The sequence below is a fragment of the Parasteatoda tepidariorum genome, chromosome X2 (genome assembly GCF_043381705.1).
Source record: "Parasteatoda tepidariorum isolate YZ-2023 chromosome X2, CAS_Ptep_4.0, whole genome shotgun sequence".
Lineage (NCBI taxonomy): Eukaryota > Metazoa > Arthropoda > Arachnida > Araneae > Theridiidae > Parasteatoda > Parasteatoda tepidariorum.
Window position 1 is genome coordinate 10,149,488 of NC_092215.1, and position 24,917 is coordinate 10,174,404.

The 24,917-nt window shown below is 28.6% G+C and overlaps 1 protein-coding gene across 2 annotated transcripts in view; it reads left to right on the top strand.

Annotated features, from left to right (window-relative positions):
• The window catches only part of LOC107439957 (F-box and leucine-rich repeat protein 7), a 153,693-nt gene that overhangs the window by 121,104 nt on the left and 7,672 nt on the right, over nucleotides 1-24,917 (top strand). For both annotated transcript variants that reach the window (XM_071188143.1, XM_016053089.3), the window contains exon 4: nucleotides 23,417-23,714. In XM_071188143.1, the coding sequence (XP_071044244.1) occupies nucleotides 23,417-23,714 (298 nt within the window). The remainder of the gene's footprint in view (nucleotides 1-23,416; nucleotides 23,715-24,917) is intronic.

Below are 24,917 nucleotides of genomic sequence, written 5' to 3' on the forward strand. Positions count from 1 at the left end.
GATAAATGTGAGGTAGACGCCCTTAAATTACATTTGTTTCAGCAGCATCTGGTAACTCATACCCCTATTTCACTCCCATTATATGTAAGAGAATATATTACAAAACAATTCATGTAATTTCATGCTAGTTTGAAGGAAAGTACCCAAAGCGTAACTTGCAAATCAAGCAGATTTTTTTTTAAGCAGTAAATTTTTTTTTTCTGGTTACAGAATAATATAAATCAAGAGAATGTCGAATTTCACTGGTGAATGTCAACAATCACATAATCATTTTGGTGAATGTCCGAAATACTTGTTATATCCTATTTGATATTAATTTATTCGTTGATATCCTTATAGTTATTCGATATTTAAATATCTGCTGAGGAAAGATCAGGAAAAACATCAGTGTTCGGAGTACCAGTTAAATACATACTAGGCAGTGGCACTAGACTTTAAAAAGACATTTATGTAGAGCATACCGGGCAATGGAACTATTTTTCTTTTTTTTCTTTTTTAAGTACGGAATTAATTTTTAATTAAATTTAACTTATGTAGTTATTTATCGAAAGTGTTAGTTAAAAACTTAAAACAAAAATCTTAAGTATCCAAGATGGCGATGTAAAAACTGGTATTTTAAAAAGTCATAAAAACTATTAAATTGCCGAACCAAAGTTACTAACCATATAATTTCATTGCTTGAAATTTTTGAGAAAAATCCGAAGAAGTTATCAAATACTTTTCTCTCTATCTAGTCAAGCGGATTTCTCATTTTTTTTAAAGGTACTGGGCTATTATCAAAAGTTTTTAGGAACATAAAATTGTCGAGAAAGTGAAAATCAGAATTTCAACTTATCCCAGATGATAACCTTAAGTAGAATTTTTGGAAAAGGTAACTTTAAAGCTTTAGCAGACTGTCAGTTTCTTTCGTAATTAATTATCATGTTTAAAAAAAAATTCTCAATTTTATTTATTAATTTACTTTTTTGCACAAAATACATTAATACAAGAATAAAATAGAATAAGAAAAATAAAGTAAAATGATAAAAGAATGACATCAAATTTTTTTTAAAAATTAAAAATCTTAAATTGCATTCATTGCGTTCTAGTTTGAATAGCTTCTTATTTTTTTTCCAGTTTTTCGAGTAAATTAACGAAGCCATCTACCATATTAAATGAGATAATATATCTGCTTAAATCATCAATAGGAATAGTAATCTGTATAAAAAGATGGTTTATTTACAATTTAATTTTCGACCCCAACTTGTTCTTGGTCATTTTCATTTAGAATGTGTCTTTAAATTTCATCTTTCAAATGAATTGTTAAAATCTCAGTAGAAGAAATCATCTGACAGATCCCTCTGTCAGATAAAATGTTGAAAAAAATTTCTACATGTTAAATAATTTTGTCCTTGAACGGAGGCACAACCATCCATAAATAAAAACAATCCTGTTTTAAACGAGCCACAAAAAAATGCCTTTAAATACAACTTATTGTTATATACTGCCGCTAAACAGAGATTCAACTGTATTTGGTAATTATAAAAGTTTTTAACACGCTCATTTTAACATAATATACTATTTTAACGCTAGAAAGACGGAAACTTAGTATATACCTATATTGCCCAAAAGCAGTCAACATGACTGGATTGCAAAAGAATAAATAATATGTAAAGAAATTTTTTTTAAATTAATTTTTAATATTTTTCATATTATTTACAGTTATATAACAAGTTGTTAGTAAATATTAACAATAAAAAAGTTACATGTTGCAAAAAAAATTCTAAGAAATTGCGTCATTATATGCATCATTGTTTTTCTAATTGAAATTAAAAGCAGTCAAACTGACTTCCTTAGGCAATCTAGTGTTAATATACTGCTTTTGGGTGGGAAAAAAAAATTCTGATTTTTCCTCCTAATTGTTATTTTGAAAAATTTATGTTAAAAAATGAATAAAAGGAGTGTGTGAAAATATTTTCGTGAAAAATCTTTATCTTGAAAAAGTAATTTTCTAAAGCACACCCAAAATTTCAGTGACCAACTCGAAATAAACACTTTGAAGTTAATTTGTACCGTTTAATGTTTCAGAAAAAAGCAGTGTCAAAACCTTAATTAAGTGAACGCTGTCCAGGCTCTAGCTAATGGAACACTCCCCAAAATTGAGATTTCTTTCCTGTATAGAAATCAGCGAAAGGTCGGATCTTTTATTTTCTCACAAACTAAAACCGGGGAGATGTCAGGGTCAGAGAGGTCAAACAATTACAAGAACGGAATTAGTTTTACAGAGTAAATAAGGTTATCTGCAAATTATGCTATACTTTCCCTAAATAAGGTTTCTCCTTTATCCGCTAAATTTTTTCTGAACGGAAAAAAAATTATTTCAATGTCTGAAATAGTACCATATTCCAATCTGGACTTAACGCTATAGATTAAATTGTTTCCCCAAACTAATTTTTTTCTGAACGGAAAAAAAAATGATTTCAATGTCTGAAATACCATATTCCAATCTGGACTTAACGCTATAGATCAAATTTTTTCCTCAAACTAATTTTTTTCTGAACGGAAAAAAAAATGATTTCAATGTCTGAAATACCATATTCCAAACTGGACTTAACGCTATAGATTAGATTGTTTCCTCAAAACTGTTTGTTGTCTATTCAAATTCTAAATAGTTTTCAATGAAAGAAGAAATTAACTTCCAGACCTTTAAATAATAACAGAAAATTTTTATTAGGAAATATGAAGCTTTGAAGAAAACTCATAAATGGAATAAAATATTTCAAAAAACTAACTAACTTCATTTAGTTATTTAACTTATTAAAACTTTATTTATTTTTATTGAGTTGTTTTAAAATATTTAATAATGATGCAATCTATTTTTTAGTATTTTTTGCTTGTTGTAGGATAGTTTTAGCATGTATTCCTTCCCATTTTGGTCAAGATACAAATACTAGATTAAAATAATAAGATATTTATATGCTGTAAAAGTGTCAAAAAATTATTTGAATAGAGTTTCTTACATTTCATTGTACTTGAAAACTCTGACCAACAAGGCTAAATCCAGTTTTATTTTTATATAGACAATCACCTAGTAAATGCATGCAAAAAAGGGGTGAGACTAAAATATTAATTTTTAATAGATAAAGTTATATTAAACGTTTTCCCGCAAAGATAAATTTAACCTTATTGATATTACATATGTAGATTTTAAACTATCCTTCGCTTAGCTAAGTGGATGCCTTATGGTCCCTCCTTCAATTTTTCATTCAATTTTAATTTTTTAAGAGTTAGCCTTAATATATGTTAACCATATTATTCCAAGGATTATCATTATGCATAACAAATAATAAAGCTGAATAGATAAATAACAAAAGAAAACTTGAATTGTGGAGTAGGATTAATTATGATCATTAACCCCTTCCTTCTGGCTCCCGTGAAAATGACAGGGTGAGGCTTCGCCCTCTATTTCTCGCTCCCGTTAAATTTCCGGGCTGGAGTGTTCAGTAGTAACGCGCCAATAAGAATAAAACTAATTCATTACTTTTGCCCGGAAAAGATTTTATTTCTCATCTTACACACCAGATGGCAGTACCAGGATATTTTTAAACTAATTGTAGATAGTTAGTTTATTTTAAACTAGATGTCAGCACTAATCAAATACTTGTATTTGGCAAAATAGGCACTTTTATGACCGTTTTCTTGAACATTAACCGATCGTTAAGGGGTTAAAACAAAGCTCTAAATTTTGAATTATTTTTGGGCCGTAATGATATTTCTAGTAATGATATTTGGGCTATATATACGTTGGGATATATTTCTAGTAATGATATTCTTTCGTTTTTCCACAATAAATATAAATTTCTTTGTGAATATTCAAGATTCTGAAGCATAGTAATTTTGCTGCTAATCTTGTAGCGCTAGCATAACCTTTTCAGAAGAAAAAAATCGCTATTTAAATTCGGATTTTTCTAAGAAATATAAATTACATTCTGAATATTCTAAGTTCAGACGGAGGATTCTAAATACGAAATTTGCTAATCTTGTCGTGTTAACAAAATGTTTTAAGAAAAATAATCTCAATTTGATACCGTTTTTCCACAGGAAGTCTAAATTTCATTGTGAATATTCAAGATTCTGAAGGACAATAATCTTGTTGATAAATTTTGTAGTTCTAGAATAACTTTTTTTTAGAAAAAATCTAAGTTTGATGCCGTTTTTCCATAGAAAATATAAATTTCATTATGAATATTCTAGATTCTGAAGGATAATCCGAAATACTCTATCTTCATAATCGACGTCCCCACCCTCTTAAATATACTCCCAGTTTAATCCTCATTTTTCATAACTTGCAAACATATCGCAGATCCTTACAATTGTTTATTTCTGAATATTTTTACGAAGTGGGCGATTTTGAAACTTTCATGAATTATAGCAGACTATGAGAAAATGATGATACAGAAAATAAAAGGAAATCTCTCCACGAAGGCTGGTCTTCAAGATTTTACCGCGGGCTAATCTTCTTTTCAAGGCCGTCATTTCGTATAATAAATGCCTTTCTTTCCGCCCCCAACTTTTATGCCATGTTCTTTGTAACACGTAGAAAGATGGAATTCAAAACCGTTGCCATATAATTTTTAAAGATAAATTTATAATCATTTTTTTTTTCCATCGTCTCGAGCATTTAAGCATGAGAAAATTGAACTGAAGTTGTTTTGTTTTTAGGATTTTTTTTAATTTTTTATTTGATCTTGTGACTCTTGTGTATATTTTTTTCTAATGTAAATGTTTTTATATGCAATTTATATCTCCTAGCGGCTTCCTTGCACGTGTAAAAATATGCTATTAATCCTCAGGTTTGCTTATTTTATACATCGAAAATTTTTGGTTTATATCATTATTTTATATATCAGGTTAATATATCAGGATTAGTCGCATTTATCATCAGATATTAATCGAGCTTAGAATTAATATCAGGAATAAATCGCGCTTAATCACGCTTTATCAGGATTATATTTATATATCAGGATTATATTTATATATCTTATTTTATATTACGAGTTAGCTTATTTTATGTATATAATATTTAAAAATGCATGTGACAAACGAAATTCATTCTATCAATATTTTGATTTTTGTGAAGTTACCTTAAAAAATGATAATAATCCCCCTTTCCCACAATGAAGGAAAGGTCCAGTATGGAGCATTTCCCCACAATGTGGCTCATTGCGGTGAAAGGGGACTATGGAGGTTAGGCAAGCGACACACTGAGGAGGCAATTTCTCATACTTTTGCACTACAAGCGCCCATTACCTCTGTGCTTCCAAACACAAAAGTATAGGAATTTGTCACCTGTATGCCTCTTCTTACCACTTGCCTCCTCAATGCGTAGCCTGATTAAGGCTCTACACTTTCATAACCAAAGGCTTAACTAATGATTCCGGCAATGTGGTCAGTATTGCGCAAAGACCACAAGCTAGTGATCATCGAACTGCATCTAGGTGAGCTTGAAGCCATCACTAGGAATTAAACCGAAGTTGTTCACAATGACAATTCAGTGCCTTCACAGTTGAACCATCGCAGACCACCTTAAACAAATAATGGGTTCCAAATTAAAAATTTAGTAACAGTAATAACAAAATCTATTTTAAATAGCAAAATCTGAGTAAGTTGTCTAATGGGCTGTATTTCTTCATGAAAATTGCTTCAATTAAAAATCAACTCAAGCGTAGTTCACGTAACAAAACAAACAAACAACTAAAATATGAATTCGAATAATACAAAAAATAATCGTGAAGTAGAAAATTAAATAAAAATATTTTTTTCATATGTAACGAACGAAAAATCCCCTAATAATAGGGTTTGAAATGTGATTTTAAAAATGTTCTTGAATAAATCACTTAAGATGCGTAACTAGTGAGGCATGCAACAGTTTTATTTTAGCCTTACAGACAAAACAAACCAATTTTTTTATTATTATTATTATTTTGCAGGCAAAATTAGGTTAAACTAACAGAGCGATCTAATGTGTATTATTTCCTGCTTCAGAAGTGCTAACTAATACGATTTCGTAGTCAAGATTACGGTATTAAGCAAAGTAAAAAAAAAATCATGTGAAAATTCGGACTAAAGCCGACAGCAATGATTTCAAATTAAGTCCGTAGTAAAAATATTTGAACCTTAAACTACGAATTGCCTATAATTTTACTTTGTAGCAAATGTAGGATCAGCTTCTATAATAAGCAACATTGTCTAAAAAATTATACCCTTTAATTTAATTCAAATTTTGTGCTAAAATAGAGAGAAACATTTCTATTAAGATTTCATATTAAGTAACATTTCAAATTTGCCCATTTTCGTAAGGCTGGAGCTTCGTTCGTAAATCGAATCATATAATATCGCGTAGTAATCTTTAGGGGTTGGCATGTATCAGAAATCAGGGGAGAGGGGGTGGAGCCCAATCATTATTTCTACCTAAAAATTAAAGCTTTCTCTTTTAATGTTGCTGACAAGCTTTTGTTTGAAGGCATATGACAATGAAAAAATAGTTTGCTGGTGGATTTGATCACCCGGTCTGTAAAAACACTCTAGTAAGCTACAGTTATACGGTAATAACGTAAAATTACGGAACTTAACCTTTTAGCTTGTTAAGCAGACCTTATCCGTAAAATTATACGGTAAATGGACATTAAATTACATATTTTTGGCCGTGCAGTTACGCAGTGAAAATTACGGTATTCAAAAATTTTCATTATGATCTGTTAATAAGTTTTTTTAATTTTTTTTATTCTTAACTACGAAGAGTTAAAGCTACGAAGAGTTAAAGCTACGAAGAGTTGTTTCAAAGGAACATTTAAAAAAAAGTTTCACTTAAGTATCATTCTTTACTTAATAGTAAATTCACGCATAATATTATTAATATCAGATTTATACCTACATAGAATTATGTAGCAAAAATACTTAAAAATTGCCTTTTGTTGATATGACGTTATTGTTTGTTTCCGATTATTGTACTTCTGATTACTGATAACTAGTTTGGAAAGTTAGTACCTTTGCTGTTTTTCATCTCTCAGATATTATGTTCACGCGCAATTGTTGGTTTTTTTATGAAAACTTGTTAGTATGTGACGAAACTGTCACTAAATTTCTGCATCCATTGTATCCGAAAAATTTAATAGGCTTTCCATACTTTCTGTTTTCATTTTTATAGAACATCATTCAAAGTTAAAAATCCTTTTATTTTAGGTAAAACATTTAATAACTCAAGTTTTAGAATGGTTTAGACTTCTTACAAACTTTTTTTTTTTATTCGGTTTTTAATTCATTTTTCTTTTAATTTTGTTTTTATGTGAATTGATATTAATAAATAAAAATAATTAAAGTCAGGAATGAATACCGAGATTAAATGTATACTTCATTAAATTTATATTTTAATAAGCGTATTTTTTAATCCTAATTTCTTTTATACTTCATATTTGTGTTGTTGTTTTTTTTTATAAATAAAATGGGAAAAATAACTCAAAACCTTTATAGGAGCATATCGTCAGTGAGCTTTTATACTCTGGACATAGCTCGAAATGGACAAAATCACATTCTGAATTTATTTGGAATTTAAAAATGGAATCAAATGCTATGTTTACTTCTTTAAATGGCAATTCTAGTTGATCTGTTCCATTTTTTAAACGCGCATTTTGAGTTGTGTCCATTTTCTTCAACACGCATTTCGAGTTGTGCCCATTTTCTTAAACACGCATTTTGAGTTGTGTCCATTTTCTTCAACACGTATTTCGAGTTGCGTTCACTTTCTTAAACGCGCATTTAGAGTTGTGTCCGTTTTTTTCAACACGCATTTTGAAAGTACGATTTTTTATTGAATAATATGCTATTTTTATAAATGCTGTGAGATTGCAACAGTTACTCATGATTACTAGGTTTAGTTGAGTCTATTTTTTGCTAGCTCCCTCTATGCATATTCTGAAAATGACTCAAAACGTCACTATGGAGGAAAGCCACAGTTATGTGAAAAAGAAAAGCGTCTATTAGACCACAGTTTTTGAATATTTAAAAACTTACTCCACTGCTGCATTATCTGGGCGCATAGAAAAATGCAAAAAATGAGAAAATGCCATTGGTTTTCATAAATTTCACATAGGTGGAAAAATGTCGCCGAATTGGCAATTTTTAAAAATGCTTTATAACCTTTAAAATATTAGGTTATTTGCCCGTTGTAAACCCCAGATAATTCTTCACTGTAAGATTGTACAGATAATTTAAAATTCTTTATTTCAGGCTTTTTTTTTTCCTTGGAGAAAGAGCTTCAAAAAACCATTTTAATCACATATCTTGAACTGTGTCTATTTCTTAAACCCGTATTTTGAGCTGTGTCTATTTTCTTAAACACGCATTTTGAGCTGTGTCTATTTTCTTGAACACACCTTTTGAGCTGTGTCTATATTCTTAAACACGTATTTTGAGCTGTGTCTATTTTCTTAAATACGCATTTTGAGCTGTGCCTATTTCTTAAACAGGTATTTTGAGCTGTCCCTATTTTCTTAAACACACATTTTGAGCTGTGTCCAGAATAAAAAGCTCATCGACGATATTCTTACATTTACAAAAGGGTTCAATGTCTTGCTTCGAAATATATTGGACATCTAAAGTGCTTGTGCTATGATCTTATCTAATTAATAATAAATTGTTATAAGCAATAGATGCGATGCAACCCCTCGATCAAATCGCCTACTTCGTGGGAGGGATAGAACGTACGTAAATCACCTTTAACGATTCGATCCTTCTTCGCGAGTTCGAAACTAGAAAGAAAAAAAAAACGAAAATTAATCATCTTGTTTATTTAATAATGGAAACAAAAACTTGATTAGATTGATGTTCGACAAGAACTAATGATTAAACTATTAAAATTATAAACCAATAGCGATCGACCGAGATTTTTAATCGCTTCATCAATCTGTTAGAAAATTAATTGAATATTAAACTAACCTGTTTGACTGAGATGCTTGTTTTGTATGCACTGCTTTTTTAAAACAGGACTTATCGATATATTTTTAAAGTAATTTTTACTGTTTCTCCATCAAATATTTTCTTTCTAAAAATTTCACCTCGATTTTTCATCCTTTTTTTTTTCAGAAAAAATAGTTCTTTCTTATTGTCGGTTCCTTAAGATTAATGATTCTTTTAGAACGGATTTGTGTAATACAGTATGAATTAAAAATATTTCGTATAAAAGTTAATCGTTTGCACATAAATTTTATTCAGGGGCTTTAATTTTTTTTTTTTTTTTCATAACCGTCGTTGAACAGTCAACCTAATTTTTTGGGTTTACGACTTCTGCTATTCAACTCCGTACCCTTGTAATTTTGAACCCGATCCAGAAGACAAGAGAACTCCTGAATCGTGTACTGGGAGAAATTTGCCTTCGTGGAGGACTTTTTGAAGGAACTAACCCGCATTTGCGTTACATGGAGAGGAAGACCACAGGAACCACCCACGGTTAGCCTGACGGCAAGAGGACTTTAACCCATGATCCGTCTACCACTGAGGATATTTCACGTCAGCCCTGTCGTCGGTGCAAGACGGATGCGGAATTCGTATCGTCTGGGATTTGAACCCGGTTTGCCTCACTGGAAGACAAACTCACTATCCCTTAAGCCATCGCGGCTTATAGCGGTTTTAATTATCAATGTTTAATGCTTCTATTATTAAACAAATATTTTTTTTGATTTAGTTCAAAAATGAAATTATCTTAGCAAAATTTTTTAAGGCGTAACATAACTGTAATTCCCTAAAAAAATCTCTCAATTTTTTATGCATTATTCTTCATTTATCTATTTTTTATGATTAAACATGTTTTGAATTATATTTTAAGAACTATTTAAAGAACTTTTGCTATTACTCTTTAAAAAAAGAACTAACTTTGCTTAGTAAAATAAATAAATTAATTAATTAATTAGGATATTCATGATTTTTCTATAAATTATATTTGATATATTTATTTGCAAATTATTCTATGTGTTTTGGGCTAAATTTTATCACCGCGTAAAAGAGGTTCCGCTACATTCTAGAGAGGAACATAACTGTGACTATTTTTAAAAAGTGCTTGCTTTCCGATATATTTTTATTTTTTTTTTGTAATGTATATTTCTGAAGTATTATTTAATAAACACTAAAATACTTAAATAATAATTAATATTTATCTATGTCATGCATAAAAAGCTTACCTATTATCTTACTTCAACAAGATTATTTAGTGGATATTCATCAACTAAAGAACTATTAAAGATGAAACATTACATACCCACCTTTTTAATAAAATTTTCACTTTCACGTAGCTTTAAGCGTTAAATAGAGCATTTTTAAATAATAATAATTTTTCCCTAATCCTGTAATTTACGTCAGATTGTTACTTTAATTCAAGGAGGGAAAAACTATTTTTTTAACCTCCAAACTCTAAGAACAGTAAAAAAAAACATGAAATTTAAAGCATAATTGCATTATTACATGAAAAATTATTTAAGTTTAGCGGAGCTTAAACACCTTTGAAAAACAAGATAATTTTTTCTCATAATTAAGGCTGTCTTTATGATTTATACTTTAATTATACCTTTGGAAGTTCTTTTTTCCGCGAAATACTGAAATCAAACCATTGTTTGCGTTTAAAATAAAAATCCATGAATTGTGAGGGTGGACTTTAGACATACAAAGATTTTGGTATTATTAATTTCCCTTTAAAAACACTTTTTCTTGTCATACCAAATGATAAAGGTATATACTAAAATTGTTTCTTAAAGTTATAGAGTTCATTTTCCTGTCATAAAGTTAAAGCAATTGCTCACGAAATGGGCGTTCTTATTTTTTACCAAGCAATTTCTTTGAATAATTTGTCTTTATATCTTAAACGTAGAATTTGTATTTCTTATTTATATCTCTTTCACAATGGAAAACACACCTTTTAAATGAAAGGCTCCGTATGGAATGATGAAAATAAAGAATATCTAACATCCATGTAATTACATGGTAACCAGAAAGGAAAATCCGCAATATTTCGTGAATTTATCTTTCTTCTAATAGCTAGTCAAGAATTCGCAGCTCGTTTTGAAACTTAAGAAGAAAAAAAACAAAGTTGAACCATCAAAAAAAAAAAAAAAATATTAATCAAATATAAAGTTTCTTAAAGTGACTAATTGATTAAGACTGATAGATTTTTTTAAGCATTTGTTACAAAGAAACGGTTAAGGTTTAAGAAGAAAACGATTTTTTCCTAAATAAGAAGAAGTTAAATTTATCCTTCCTATGTTCTCGTTTTTAGTTCTAAATTTTTTTTTCAACAGTTGCCGCTGAAAGCCAATAAAAAAATTGCACTTGATTTTCGAAATGGCCATCATATGCCATCTGTCGGAAAATGTTTGAACTAAAATAAAGAATTTTGGTAGAAAATCATCGTTGCCATGTTAGATCAATTTGCCGCAATATTTGGTTCTTTAACCTAAACTGCTTTCTTGTTATAACTTTTTGAAAACCATCGGTCTAATTTAAGATTTCTCAGGAGCCATCAGATCGTCCTAAAGTAAGCCTTCAAATAAAAAAATAAATAAACAAGTATTGATATAACCCCTACCATTAAAGCCTTACCTGTAATTTGTTTGTACTAGAATTTTTAAAAATGAAAAATACTGTGGATAGACTTATAATTTCCTCCGAATTATTTTGAGTCTGATAAAATGTATTTGGTAGAATATCTATAATAAATTTTAGAATTATTTCTTAATATCTTCTGCTCGTATCAACACAAAAGTATGGATTCCTATCCAAGATATGAAAATTCAGTTCTTTTTTTAATCGCTGCCTCGATTTACCGATCTTTTTTTTCCAAACTAATCCAAACTTTTTTTTCACTCGGAGTTTTTTATCTCCACAGTTTAATTAGTATTTCTATATTCAATAATTTCTGTTAATTTCTTTCACTAGATAGAATTTAAATTTGTTCTAAATTTTGACTCTGAATTTATAAATTAAAATATAATTGTTATCAGAGCTCAACTTTGTTACTCTCTCACCTTTCAACAACTGCCCAAAAACAAAAATAAAAAGTATACTTCTAGCAAAAAGAATTCCATTTCTTGTTAGGGAAATGGAAATATTTTAACTGAAGTTGTGTATTCCATTTCATCTATAAAAAAAAGTAATAATAAAAAAAGCCATTTATGATGTACGAGTAAATAAACTAGTTATTTGTTTGTTATTTTACTAGCTGTGAGTGAACGAATAAAATTAAAGTGTTTCATAGAACTAGTTTTTTGATGATTGATTCTTATTTCACATTTCAAACCTACGTTAACCTTGCCGACATTTTAGGTTATGCCTCCTTTGCCTTAAGAATGCAGTAGGCGAAAATCAACAATTAAAGAAACCAGGGTTCATTGATTTAAATCAGCTTGATTTAAACCATGAATTAAATCAACTGATTTTAAAAAAATCTTTCTGTTAGATCAAATGATTTATTCAAAAAAAACATAGTTTTAAAAATTTATAAAGCATTTTAATATAAGATAATATATTGATTTTCTTAGTTTTAAACTTTATTGTAAATACATTGCTGTAACTACATTAGTTACTTAGTGTCAAATAAATTACAGTACTTTTGAAATAGAAAAATTTAAAAAAAAGCATAGTTTTAAAAATTTATAAAGCATTTTAATATAAGATAATATATTGATTTTCTTAGTTTTAAACTTTATTGTAAATATATTGCTGTAACTATATTAATTACTTAGTGTCAAATAAATTACAGTACTTTTGAAATAGAATTTTAAAAGTCTTATAATTCTTGTTTATCGTCTTGTAATTGTAATAATTTCGTGTAAGTCGATTTTAAATTCAATAGAGCAATTATTCAAAGATGGAAGCAATAGTTATCAAGCACAATTTCTCCTAATCTAATTAAGAAACATTTACTTTTTCGACATTTAAATCAGCTTGATTTAAACCATGAATTAAATCAACTGGTTTTTAAAAAAATCTTTCTGTTAGATCAAATGATTTATTCAAAAAAAAAACATAGTTTTAAAAATTTTTAAAGCATTTTAATATAAGATAATATATTGATTTTCTTAGTTCTAAACTTTATTGTAAATATATTGCTGTAACTACATTAATTACTTAGTGTCAAATAAATTACAGTACTTTTGAAATGGAACTTTAAAAGTCTTATAATTCTTGTTTATTGTCGTGTAATTGTAATAATTTCGTGTAAGTCGATTTTAAATTCCATCGAGCAATTATTCAAAGATAGAAGCAATACATTTTGAACAGAAACATTTACATTTTTGACATTTATTACATTTTACATTTTTTCGAAAAACTGTCGAATAATACTTTATAATCTAAACTTTGCAAAGAAATAAAATCGATAAAATAAAAATTTTAACCTAAAATCCAAAATGCCGAGGAAAGAATATCTGAAGGTGAAAGAATATCCCATAATGAAAACTATTACAAAAATGTTTGTTTATGTATAGTTCGATGCATAAAGTGTCAATAGAGCAAAGAAAGAAAAAAATTAAATTTATGTTTTTTGACTAAACGCTATCAAGATAAAAACATGACTTAAAAATTTTAAGGCATAAAATATTTAATAAAGGATGCTGAGTTATAGAAAGGTTCAAGCAATAATTATCAAGCACTATTTCTTCTAATCTAATAAAGCAATGTTTACATTTTTGACTTTTCGAAAGGCTGTCAAATTACTATATCATCGATAGTTTGTAAAGAAAAAAAAATTGGGGAAAAAATTAAAATTTTACTTAAAAACCCAAGATGGCAAGGAAAAAACATCATAAAATGTTTTTTCCTTGCAGCAAAAGCAGTAAGAGAGGTTTTTGTTCATATACAGTTCAATTTATATCGTGTCAATGAGGCAAAAAAGAAAATTATAAAATTTATGTTTTGTAACTAAAAGCTATCAAGATCTAAACATGACCTAAAAATCTTAAGGCATGAAATATTTAATAAATGATTTTGCAACTAAAGATGAATTGAGGATACTAATTCGCGAAGACAGCTGTACTTTATCAAAATAAACACATCATATACTGTCAAACAAAATTATAACTTATTCTTTGAACTAGATACTGTAATATTGTTTCAATCACCGCATCCAAGCTTGAAGCAATTACTTATGTAGTTAGTTGATGAAACATCGCTGAAACAAGGAAAATTATTTTTCTTCAATAGACTTGAATGTTAGATTCAGATTTATGGACTCAAAGGTCGAAATAGTGCTTTCAGATTTTTGAAGTAAGTTCTCACGCCTTACATAATTTAATGGGATGTTCTGTGATTCCAACTAACGATTAATTACAGCTTCCCATCTGCAAGTCCATTGATTTACATGCCTCTTTTACTTTATCTAATTTATAAGCCTGCCTTGAAATTATAACCACCGATGAGTGAACGCCCAATTTTTCAACCATACTTTAGTTAAAGATTAAGATGCAAACTTCTAATGTGGATTTCGCTGTATTTAAAGCAGAATTGTGGAGATAAAGTCGAAGAAAATTTTGCATAAATCAAGACGTACTAATTTCCAGTATCAATTGTACAAAGGATTGCAATATGGAAAATATGATCCCCCTAGCTTAGTCAAGAGATCGGTAATTTTAATTTCATATTTTGCGTATTTCGCTGTATCTTAAAAACTTCTAAGCGAATGGAATGTATGTTATGAAAAATCATTACCCGGAATTTATATAAAGCTTCCTAATTCACTTTGAACTTGGGTATACAACTATGGTGATGAGAGTCAGTGGGAAAAAATATGGTTAAACCTGCGAGAATTTGGTAACATTTACCGTGTTTCTGGCTCTATGAGTACACTGAAAAGCTCAGTAATTATTATCGAAGCGATTAAGAAATTATTTTGGTAAAATTAACAACAAAATATGGTTTTATAGTATGTGATAAAATTAGGTAATTGAGGTCAAATTTGGAAATTATAGCATGATACCTTAGGGCACGGCATAAAAACTATTTAATCAGTTACATTTAGTTTTCACTTCAGTAGTTTTTGCTAAATGTTACAACCCGGGTTACAGTTCTAATTACGGTTCATAATTTTTAAGAGCGTTCTTTAGTATGGTTTATCTATGCAATATTTTACTGATGACTTAAATAATTAGTAACAATAATTACATAGATTACCTCAAATCGAGGTTTGCAAATAAGAGTAAATATTGGGGGAAATAAAGTGCAATTTTTTGAAAAGACTAATAAAGAATCCTAAGACCAAAGAAAAAAAAGATAGATAGTAAAATAATTTAATAAAACGTGAAAAAAATCACTTTTTATGGTTCTGCAGGAAAGTGAAGAAATAAAATATGCGGTATTAATTATAAAAATCAAGTTTCAGTTAATTTTTATTTTGTATAAAGTTTATATTAAGTTGTGTTGCAAGAAAAAAAAACAGATTTAAAGTCTCCAGTTTATTTGATGTTATTCGAAAACTGTTGTCCGACTAAAAATCTTTGTTTTATCCGCTATTTTAAAAAACCTTTTAAACTGGATGTAAAACCTGCGTTAAAATTGAAAAGAATAGCTAAAAAGAGGAATCATCAGACCTTCTTCAACAACTTTTTTAATCGAATCATAAACTTTTCTAATCGAATTTTTATTTAGACAGTTCTGTTTTTTATCCATCTTCAAACAGCATAGCAACTAGTTTCATGTGATTTCTGACAAATAGAGAGCAGTAATTCAGCCAAAAATGATGTAAAACCTGCTTTAAAATTGAAAAGAATAACTAAAAATAGGCATCATCAGACCTTCTTCAGCAACTTTTTTAATCGAATCATAAACTTTTCTAATCGAATTTTTATTTAGACAGTTCTGTTTTTTATCCATCTTCAAACAGCATAGCAACTAGTTTCATGTGATTTCCGACAAATAGATAGCAGTAATTCAGCCAAAAAATGATGTGAAACCTGCTTTAAAATTGAAAAGAATAGCTAAAAAGAGGCATCATCAGACCTTCTTCAACAACTTTTTTAATCGAATCATAAACTTTTCTAATCGAATTTTTATTTAGACAGTTCTGTTTTTTATCCATCTTCAAACAGCATAGCAACTAGTTTCATGTGATTTCTGACAAATAGANACTTTTTTTTTGAGAAATATTATTTCTTACTCATTTTATATTTTATTTTTTTTACATTGTAGTTGAAAGGTTGGAAGAGGCTAAAAGAAGCGTAAATGAAATTGATGAGCTTGAATCAAAACTTCGACAATTACATCATCAAATTAATCAGAGAAATGATCACTTTAATGCCAAAGTCACTCTCTTGAGTTCAGACTTTATGGATTTTATTAGAAAGTATAATTTTTGTTTATATTCATTTAAGATAATAACTAGAAATATGTATGAATGTAAAAAGTGAACATAGAAAAAGAAAACTATAAATTATATAGTAAAAAGCTCTTATTTTAAGCTAAAGCTATATTGAAAAGTTTTTGTGATGTTTATGAATTTGTTATTATTTTATGATAAGATTTTAACTAAACTATGGAATGTTTCTACATAACCTCCCTCAGAATCCCATTTTATGAATATTTTTTATTACTTTTTGCTTAATTTTTTTTCTCCAGAGTTAATGCGCTTTACAAAGTTAGTGTTAACTAAAGAGATTTATTAAGGCAATTTCCGATTTATCTTTACGTTTTAGTTTTAAGTAATGAGGTATGCCATGACTGTTCAAAAATGCATGGCATCCAGGGGTCCCTCAAAATTATAGTGGTATATAAATTTTTGTCATAAAATGTATTTCATGTGTTGAAAAAGAAAACAATCCTGATCACCACAATTATTCAATAGCTCAAATACATATAAAGAGTAAAAATGTTAAAAGTGGTAAAATCTCAATTAAATTTTTTCTTACTTAATTATTGAATCGCAACGACCATCATGGCTTACATTGTGTTGTTGTTACTAATGCAGGGCTGATTGTGCTCCGGAAAAAATCCGGATTTTTCGCTAACAGTGATCCGGAGATTGAAGGTCCAGACGTTTAAAAAAATCATTGATCACAGAAGATTCCGGAAATCAAATTTTCAAAGGTGGAACTTAAAAACACAGTTTATTTTATTTGTTTGTAAGGGAGAGCCAGAGAGATACTTTATAAGCTTATATTCATGATTAATATTCATTTTTTATCAGTAAATAGTTGTTATAATCATAAACTCAAAAAAGAAAGACATATTTGTAAATTTTAATTGCTTCTCCAGGTCATCATAGGTATGTGTAAATGGTATAGATATGTTTAAAATTTTAAATATATTTTAAGTAAACTAAGAAATATTGAGAAAAGGGAGAAAAAAAAACCTTGTTTAAATTTTTTTCTAATTTTTCAATTTAAACTGCTTTCTTTTTTTTTTTGAACTCAGGAAATTTTTCAGAGTTTTGACTTGGGCTTCACAATCACCCCTGAACTAGTTACTTTAAAAATATTATAAACTTTTAACAATATTATAAACTTTTAAATGAATTATTATCTAATGCACAGAGATAAGAGTAAACTTTATTTATATATTTATGATGAATTTATTTATTATTTATTTATTTATTTATTCTTGATCATTTTTTTCTTCTCCTTTAGTGCCATTTTTTCGCCCCATCCTAAATTTTCTCAAAATTTGAGGGGCAATGAGTAATTTTTAAAGGAACGCGCCGGCATTGCATGCCAGCTGTTACTAAAAACAGAGCAATGTATTAAAATTTATAGCTCATTTAGTTAAAATCTGATATCGTTTTTAGCTTCTGAGACTTGATATATTTATTTTTCTTTTCGGCTTCATCTTTTTATTTACTATAAAAAAATTATATATGGTTCAAGTAACCAGTTTTGCGGCTTATCCTATTATTAGAGTCTTGCGGATTTTGCTTCATAAGCAAATAAGATTTTGTTTTAACCAAAATGTAAAGAACACTGTGGAAATATCATTTAATATGTAAAAAGTGTTAATTCGTCTTTCTTTATCATCCATTTTTTATTTTTAAAAGATTAATTTGAAGTAAAGAAAGTTACTTATTCAGCACTTAATAAAGTACTAAATAAGTTACTTGTTGTTGTTGTTAATTTACGTCGCACTGGAGCTGCACAATGGGCTATTGGCGACGGTCTGGGAAGCATCCCGGAGGATAAATAAGTTACTTAATTAAGTACATAGTAAAAATTGCATTTTCTGCCATTATAGAAACCTTGGGTTTCAGAAAGTTAATTTAGTTTGCAAAAAATTAAATCTGAATTAAAACCTAAACAAATTAACTACAATAGGTTGTATAGTTTTAAAAATTTAAATCTACATATTTAAGTTGAGGGAACTAAAGAAATACGTTTTTTTCTTTTTCTTATCTAAGTAATATTTTTCGAGGCTTTTTCGCCAAGGAAAGCAACAGTTAATGAACCTAGAAGCAAAGCTATTATTTGAGACTTTATATACGATCTTGCCGTAAAATATTTTCTGTATTTAAGAAAGGTCAAAAACTATTTTAAATTTTATTTAATTTTACTATAAATCGTCTATTGGGCGAGATTTTCTCACCTAAAAGAAAATTATCAAAATCAATGAATTATATTCTCAATTTTTGCAGAGCCCAGATAATGGAGCGTTGGAGTAACTTTTAAATATTAAAAAATTTATATCACAAACGCTATTTATTTTAACATAATTATGGCTTTTCTTCATATTATCGCTTTGCGTCATTTTCAGAATTAGCATAGAGTGCGCTTATTAAATATAGGCTAAACTTGACCAAACAGTCATGTATAACTGTTTTCCCGAGTCTTTGAAAAATAGCCATAATAAAACTATTTGAAGCTAGTTCAATCCCAATTGGTTTGCCATTCAAACCTGAATTTTGAATTTTTGTAGAATCCCTGTCATTACTGAAAACAAAAAAGTCATTTCAAGCTTACTTTAAAAAATGATTTGGATTATTTTTGTTTATTTCCCTTTACTTAGAACAGTGCATTGCTCCCATCTTTCCCTGCTGGAGGGGGGAGGGCACTTACCCAACCAGTCTATCTTTACATTCAAAGAGTTGTTTATGCCGAAATGAAATCAACATTTCTCATCAATCTCTCTTATCAACACTAAAGAATCATTTTTAAATATATCAAATAATCTTTCATTCGAATTTATTCTTTTTTATTCATATTATTTTTATTTATGTGTATCTTCTGGTGTCAAAATTTTATAAACTTTCTTGAAAATAAGATTTTGGATAAATTGAAAAGTTTATTTTTTTTTCACAATAAAATGAACAAATATTTTAAATGAAATCAATAGTTTGACACTAGACGAATAGATTTTAAATATATTACTTAAATCAATTAAAAATGTAAATAATCTTTCATTCGAATTTATTCTTTTTTATTCATTTCATTTTTATTCATTTCATTTTTATTCATTTCATTTTTATTCATGTTCATCTCCTGATGTAATAATTTTATAAACTTTCTTGAAAATAAGATTTTGGATAAATTGAAAAGTTTCTTTTTTTTTCACAATGAAATGAACAAATATTTTAAATGAAATCAATAGTTTGACACTAGACGAATAGATTTGAAATATATTACTTAAATCAATTAAAAATGTAAATAATCTTTCATTCGAATTTATTCTTTTTTATTCATGTTTATCTCCTGATGTAAAAAATTTTTAAACTTTTTTGAAAAAAAGATTTTTGATAAATTGAAAAGTTCCTTTTTTTAAAATAAAATGAACAAATATTTTAAATGAAATCAATAGAGTTTAACACTAGATGAATAGATTTTAAATATATTACTTAAATCAATTAAAAATGCAAATAATATTTCATTCGAATTTATTCTTTTTCATTTATTTCATTTTTATTTATGTGTATCTTCTGGTGTAAAAATTTTATGAACTTTTTTGAAAATAAGATTTTTGATAAATTGAAAAGTTCCTTTTTTTAAAATAAAATGAACAAATATTTTAAATGAAATCAATAGAGTTTAACACTAGACGAATAGATTTTAAATATATTACTTAAATCAATTAAAAATGCAAATAATATTTCACTCGAATTTATTCTTTTTTATTCATTTCATTTTTATTCATGTTTATCTCCTGATGTAAAAATTTTATAAACTTTTTTGAAATTAAGATTTTTGATAAATTGACAAGTTCCTTTTTTCACAATAAAATGAACCAATATTTTAAATAAAATCAATAGTTTAACACTAGGCGAATAGATTTTAAATATATTATTTATATCAATTAAAAATGTAGAATAAAGCCCTATCATTAATTTGAGTTATTCTATTATGGAATTAGATTCATTTTTCTTTTTATGTTGGTTTTCTAGAGTTGAAATTTTTTAGCTATTAGTAATTTCTTCTTTCGAGTAAATATGCCTTTTTCTCCTGACAAGAATATCAAATCTATGAATAGGTAAAAACTATTTAACGCAAGTAGAGTAATTATTTAATAAATGCAAAGATATGCTAGAAAATTTTAAGTGTAAAATAAAGCCTAATCATTGATTGTTCTGATTCGTTTTTGAAATTTGATTTAATTTTTAATAATTTTCCGAAGTTAAAGTTCGTTGTGTAAAGTTGTTCATTGTAATTTTAATTGATTAAGTTTGAAACTGGAGCAAAATAAGTTGAGTAGGTTGCATATTGATAAAAAAAAAAGTCATATATCTGAATTTCTATTTATTAGGAATCAATTCCGATTTAGCTCACATTTTGGATTTCGATATAAAAAATACTTACTTCAAAATCATGTAAAAACTTTTATACCTTTAAATTCAAAAATCCTTTATCTTTATTAAATTAATTAATATTAAATCATTGTTAAAAATTATTTTTTATTAATTTAATTATAATATTTTATTTTTATTTTATAACCATCACTGAGCAGCCGACCCAATTTTTGGATTTACGACTACGTATGTTCAACTCCGTAGTCTTGTAATTTTGAACCCAATCTAGAAAATAAGGGAACTACTGGATCAAGTATTGGAAGAAACTTGCCTTCGTGGAGGACTTTTTAATGAAACTAACCCATATTTGCTTTACTTGGAGAAGAAAACCTCGAATGGTTAGGTTAGTCTGACGGCAAGGGGACACTAACCTATAATTCGTCTAACACTGAGGATATGTTACTGTGGTCAGTGCGAACCGGGTGTGGAGTTTGAATCGACCAGCCATCGCTGAGATTCGAACCCGGATCATCTCATAGGCAGGCAAGCCCTCCATCCCTTGAGCCACCATGGCCTCGATTACAATATTTTTCGTCGCTGAACAGCCGACCCAATTTTTGGGTTTACGACTACTAATGTTCAACTACGCAGCGTTGTAATTTTGAACCCAATCCAGAAGACAAAGGAACTCCTGGATCAAATATTGGGAGAAATTTGACTTCGTAGAGAACTTTTTGATGGAACTAACCCGTATTTGCGTTGCATGGAGAGAAAGACCACGAGAACCTCCGACGGTTAGCCTGATCGTAGAGAACTTTTTGATGGAACTAACCCGTATTTGCGTTACATGGAGAGAAAGACCACGAGAACCTCCGACGGTTAGCCTGACGGCAAGGGAATTCTAACTCATGATCCATCTACCACTGAGGATGTTTCACGTCAGCACTGTGGTCGGTCCAAGCAGGATGTGGAATTCTGGGATTCGAACCCGGTCCACCTCATTGGTAGGCGAACGCTCTATCTCTTGAGCCATCACGGCCCTATTACAATATTTAACAAAATTATTACCAGTTTTTAACAAAATTATTACATTTGATCACGATCAAGTATGACGTAGTGATCAATGACTTTGAAAAAATATTTTTTTGAGCTGGCAGTTCGCAAGATACGGCGAAAAACAAAAAGTCAAAACATCCCAAAACGTATCTTCTAACTAAACTATTTGAAGCAAAACTCAAACTTCTCCTACTTTTGATGGTATGAAATCTAATTCCATCGCAAAAAGATAATTTAAAGTAATTTTTTGTATCCGACTTAAATTATTGTCCACACTGCACTAATTAATTAGCATATTCATTCTTATCATTTGATTGTAGCTCAATTGTCATAAGGATTATTCATATCCTTGTTTTTCTGACACTCTTGAGACACAAACAACTTTAGCTACAATTTTATCCCTAAAAAACAGCATTTTTTCCTGCCTTAACAAAGTGATTATTGATAAAAATAGGATTTTTATCTTCGTTAGTCAGAGTTTTTAATTGTTACAAAAATTATTAGAAAGGTGGTAAATTTATTTCGAGTAAATTTAACAGTTTTTATAATGTATCTTATTATTTCAGTCTACTGGATTTTGCTTTATGACCAAAATCTGAAGAAATAGACTATAAAATGTCCTGCAACATGCAAAAAAAATTTTACAAAATTATCATTTTTTATATAGTAGTTAAAAACAACTAAAAAATGTTTAATTAATAGAATTTTTAATTTAAAAGAACTCTTTATCGTATTCGTGTTTTTTTTTTTTTTTTTCAAAAATCTGCATTTTCTACTGTAGTTTAACACTAAACATACCAACATTTAATCTATACCTATTTTTACCATAGCCGGTCAAATGACTGAACTCAATGTTTCTTGATTGAATGTAAGAATTATGAATGTTAGAAAGGAAATAAACTAAAAAACCTTTATTATAATTAAACAAAATTGTATATTGCAAGTTTTTATGTATTACAAAAACAAAGAATAAGAATTTTTATTCATTGCTCACCAAATTTTTTACATATACAGGTTGTTTCCATTGTACATTTTCCGAAAACATATTTCTTCTACTTATTATTATTTCTACAATTCTTTTAATTATTCTCATTATTATAAGAATATATAAGAATTATAATTGTCACTTTTTTTTACACTAAAATGCCAATCTAAAATTTTAGGTACTTTCTTGAAATTTGATCTCACAGTTATTCTGATTGAACTAACTACGCAACAGTCTTTGCAGAAATGTGCAACTAATCGAATGCAATACGTTGAACACGCATTACATCGTAATTTCTGATCCAATAACCTTATAAAGCAATAAATAGTTCTCCCGGTCAAATGACCGGTTGTGGTAGAAATAGGCATACGCGACAAGTATTATTCGAAAAAACCAAATAATAATAGAATATTAACTGTATGTAATTGTTGGAAAAAGTCATGAAGTCAAATTTGCAAAAACGATAAGATGATAAGCGCATTTCCGATGCAAAAGTTCTTAAACGGTCATTTGATCAGTTATGGGATTCTTAGTGTTAAAGTCTCAGGAAAATACACTATAATAATGCAATATAATTGCTAATTCATACAGTGTTGTTTCTTGCATTATTGCAGTTCATGGCTGTACTACAATAATGAAATTTGATTTCTTTTTCTTTGTAGGATGTCAACTCGTTACTACTCTTCAGCCGAGATTGGTTTCATCCGATAGATCTGATTCAGCTTTAGATCATCTTTCAAATGATTCCCATCATCTGCCACCTCAAGTTATTCATCACAGACAGCTTTATCTTCAGTTCCTGGATCTTACTGACTGCCACAGTCTGGATGATTTCGGTTTAAAAACCGTAGCCCGAAATTCTCCACAAATTTCTCATCTCTATCTTAGACGATGCGTTCAAATAACTGATTGTGGAGTCAAAGCAATATCCAGTTTTTGCATGATGCTAAAAGAGCTTAGGTAAGTCATAAATAGCTTCCAGAATAAAATTTATATATATCTAAAAAAGATTACAGATTGTGGAATCAAGGCAAAATCCAGTTTTTTCATGATGCTCAGAGAACCCTAGGTAAGTTATAAACGTCTGCATGAAATCTATACAAAAGTATATCACGCTAAAAATTACTGATAATGGAATTAAGACAGTATTCAGAGCTTGCTTACGATAAGAGAGCTTAAGTAAGTCATAGATAACAATTGACTTTATATCTCATTAAAAATTACTGATTGTGGAATCAAGACCAGTAACCCTGTTTGTACATGACGCTAAGATATCTCAGGTAAGTCATACATAGCGATCTGTATTCCACAATAAAAATTACTGATTGTGGAATCAAAGCAATATCCAGTATTTGAGTATTTATGTGATACTGAGAGAGCTTAGGTAACTCATTTATTGAACTGTAAAAAGAACAGACTGCTAAAATCTAGAGCATGTGACCCAAAAATGACCTGTTATAAAATTCCATTTTTACCCAACAATTTTGCAGCTACCTTTACTTTTTGGGAAGGGGGGAAATTCCCATTTAGACCGGAAAAGTTTTAAGTTCGAATTCCCATTTGGTTTATGTGTACAGTAAGCACAAAGAAAAGAAAAATAGAAAAAGAGAGAGATCACCCTAAATGACTTTTGTTCCAATAATCGAATTTTCCCAAACAAAGGGTCAATCTTAATGATTCTAAGGGGTGACTTCAAATATGCTTATTAATTAGTGTAACTATTATTTAAATTTAAGAATCAGACACAAAACTGACGCAAAGTTTGTCGAATAGTTCTTGAAAAATAAAATTCAATAGTTTTAGATCTGCGATTTGCATGCAAGTGCATACCTGCCAAGTCCCCTGTTTTTTAACGAAGACTCCTGTACTTTAAAACTACCTCCTGTTTACCCGTATATTCTCAAATTTCTCCGTATTTGCTGAAGAAATTTTTTTAAAAAGGAATGAATTTTGGCGATAAAATATCCGCCAATGGCAAAAATACTTCTCTTATTCCTCAACAGATGGTGCTATTGCCAGCACTACAGTATATTGAGTGTTTATAGTAAAAGTAATTATAAATAATGGTTTTATCAAAATCTTCTTTAGATTAAAATTTATATACCTATTTTTTACTTCTCTCAATGTAAGTGCTTTTAATATTTTCGATTTTGACTTACATTA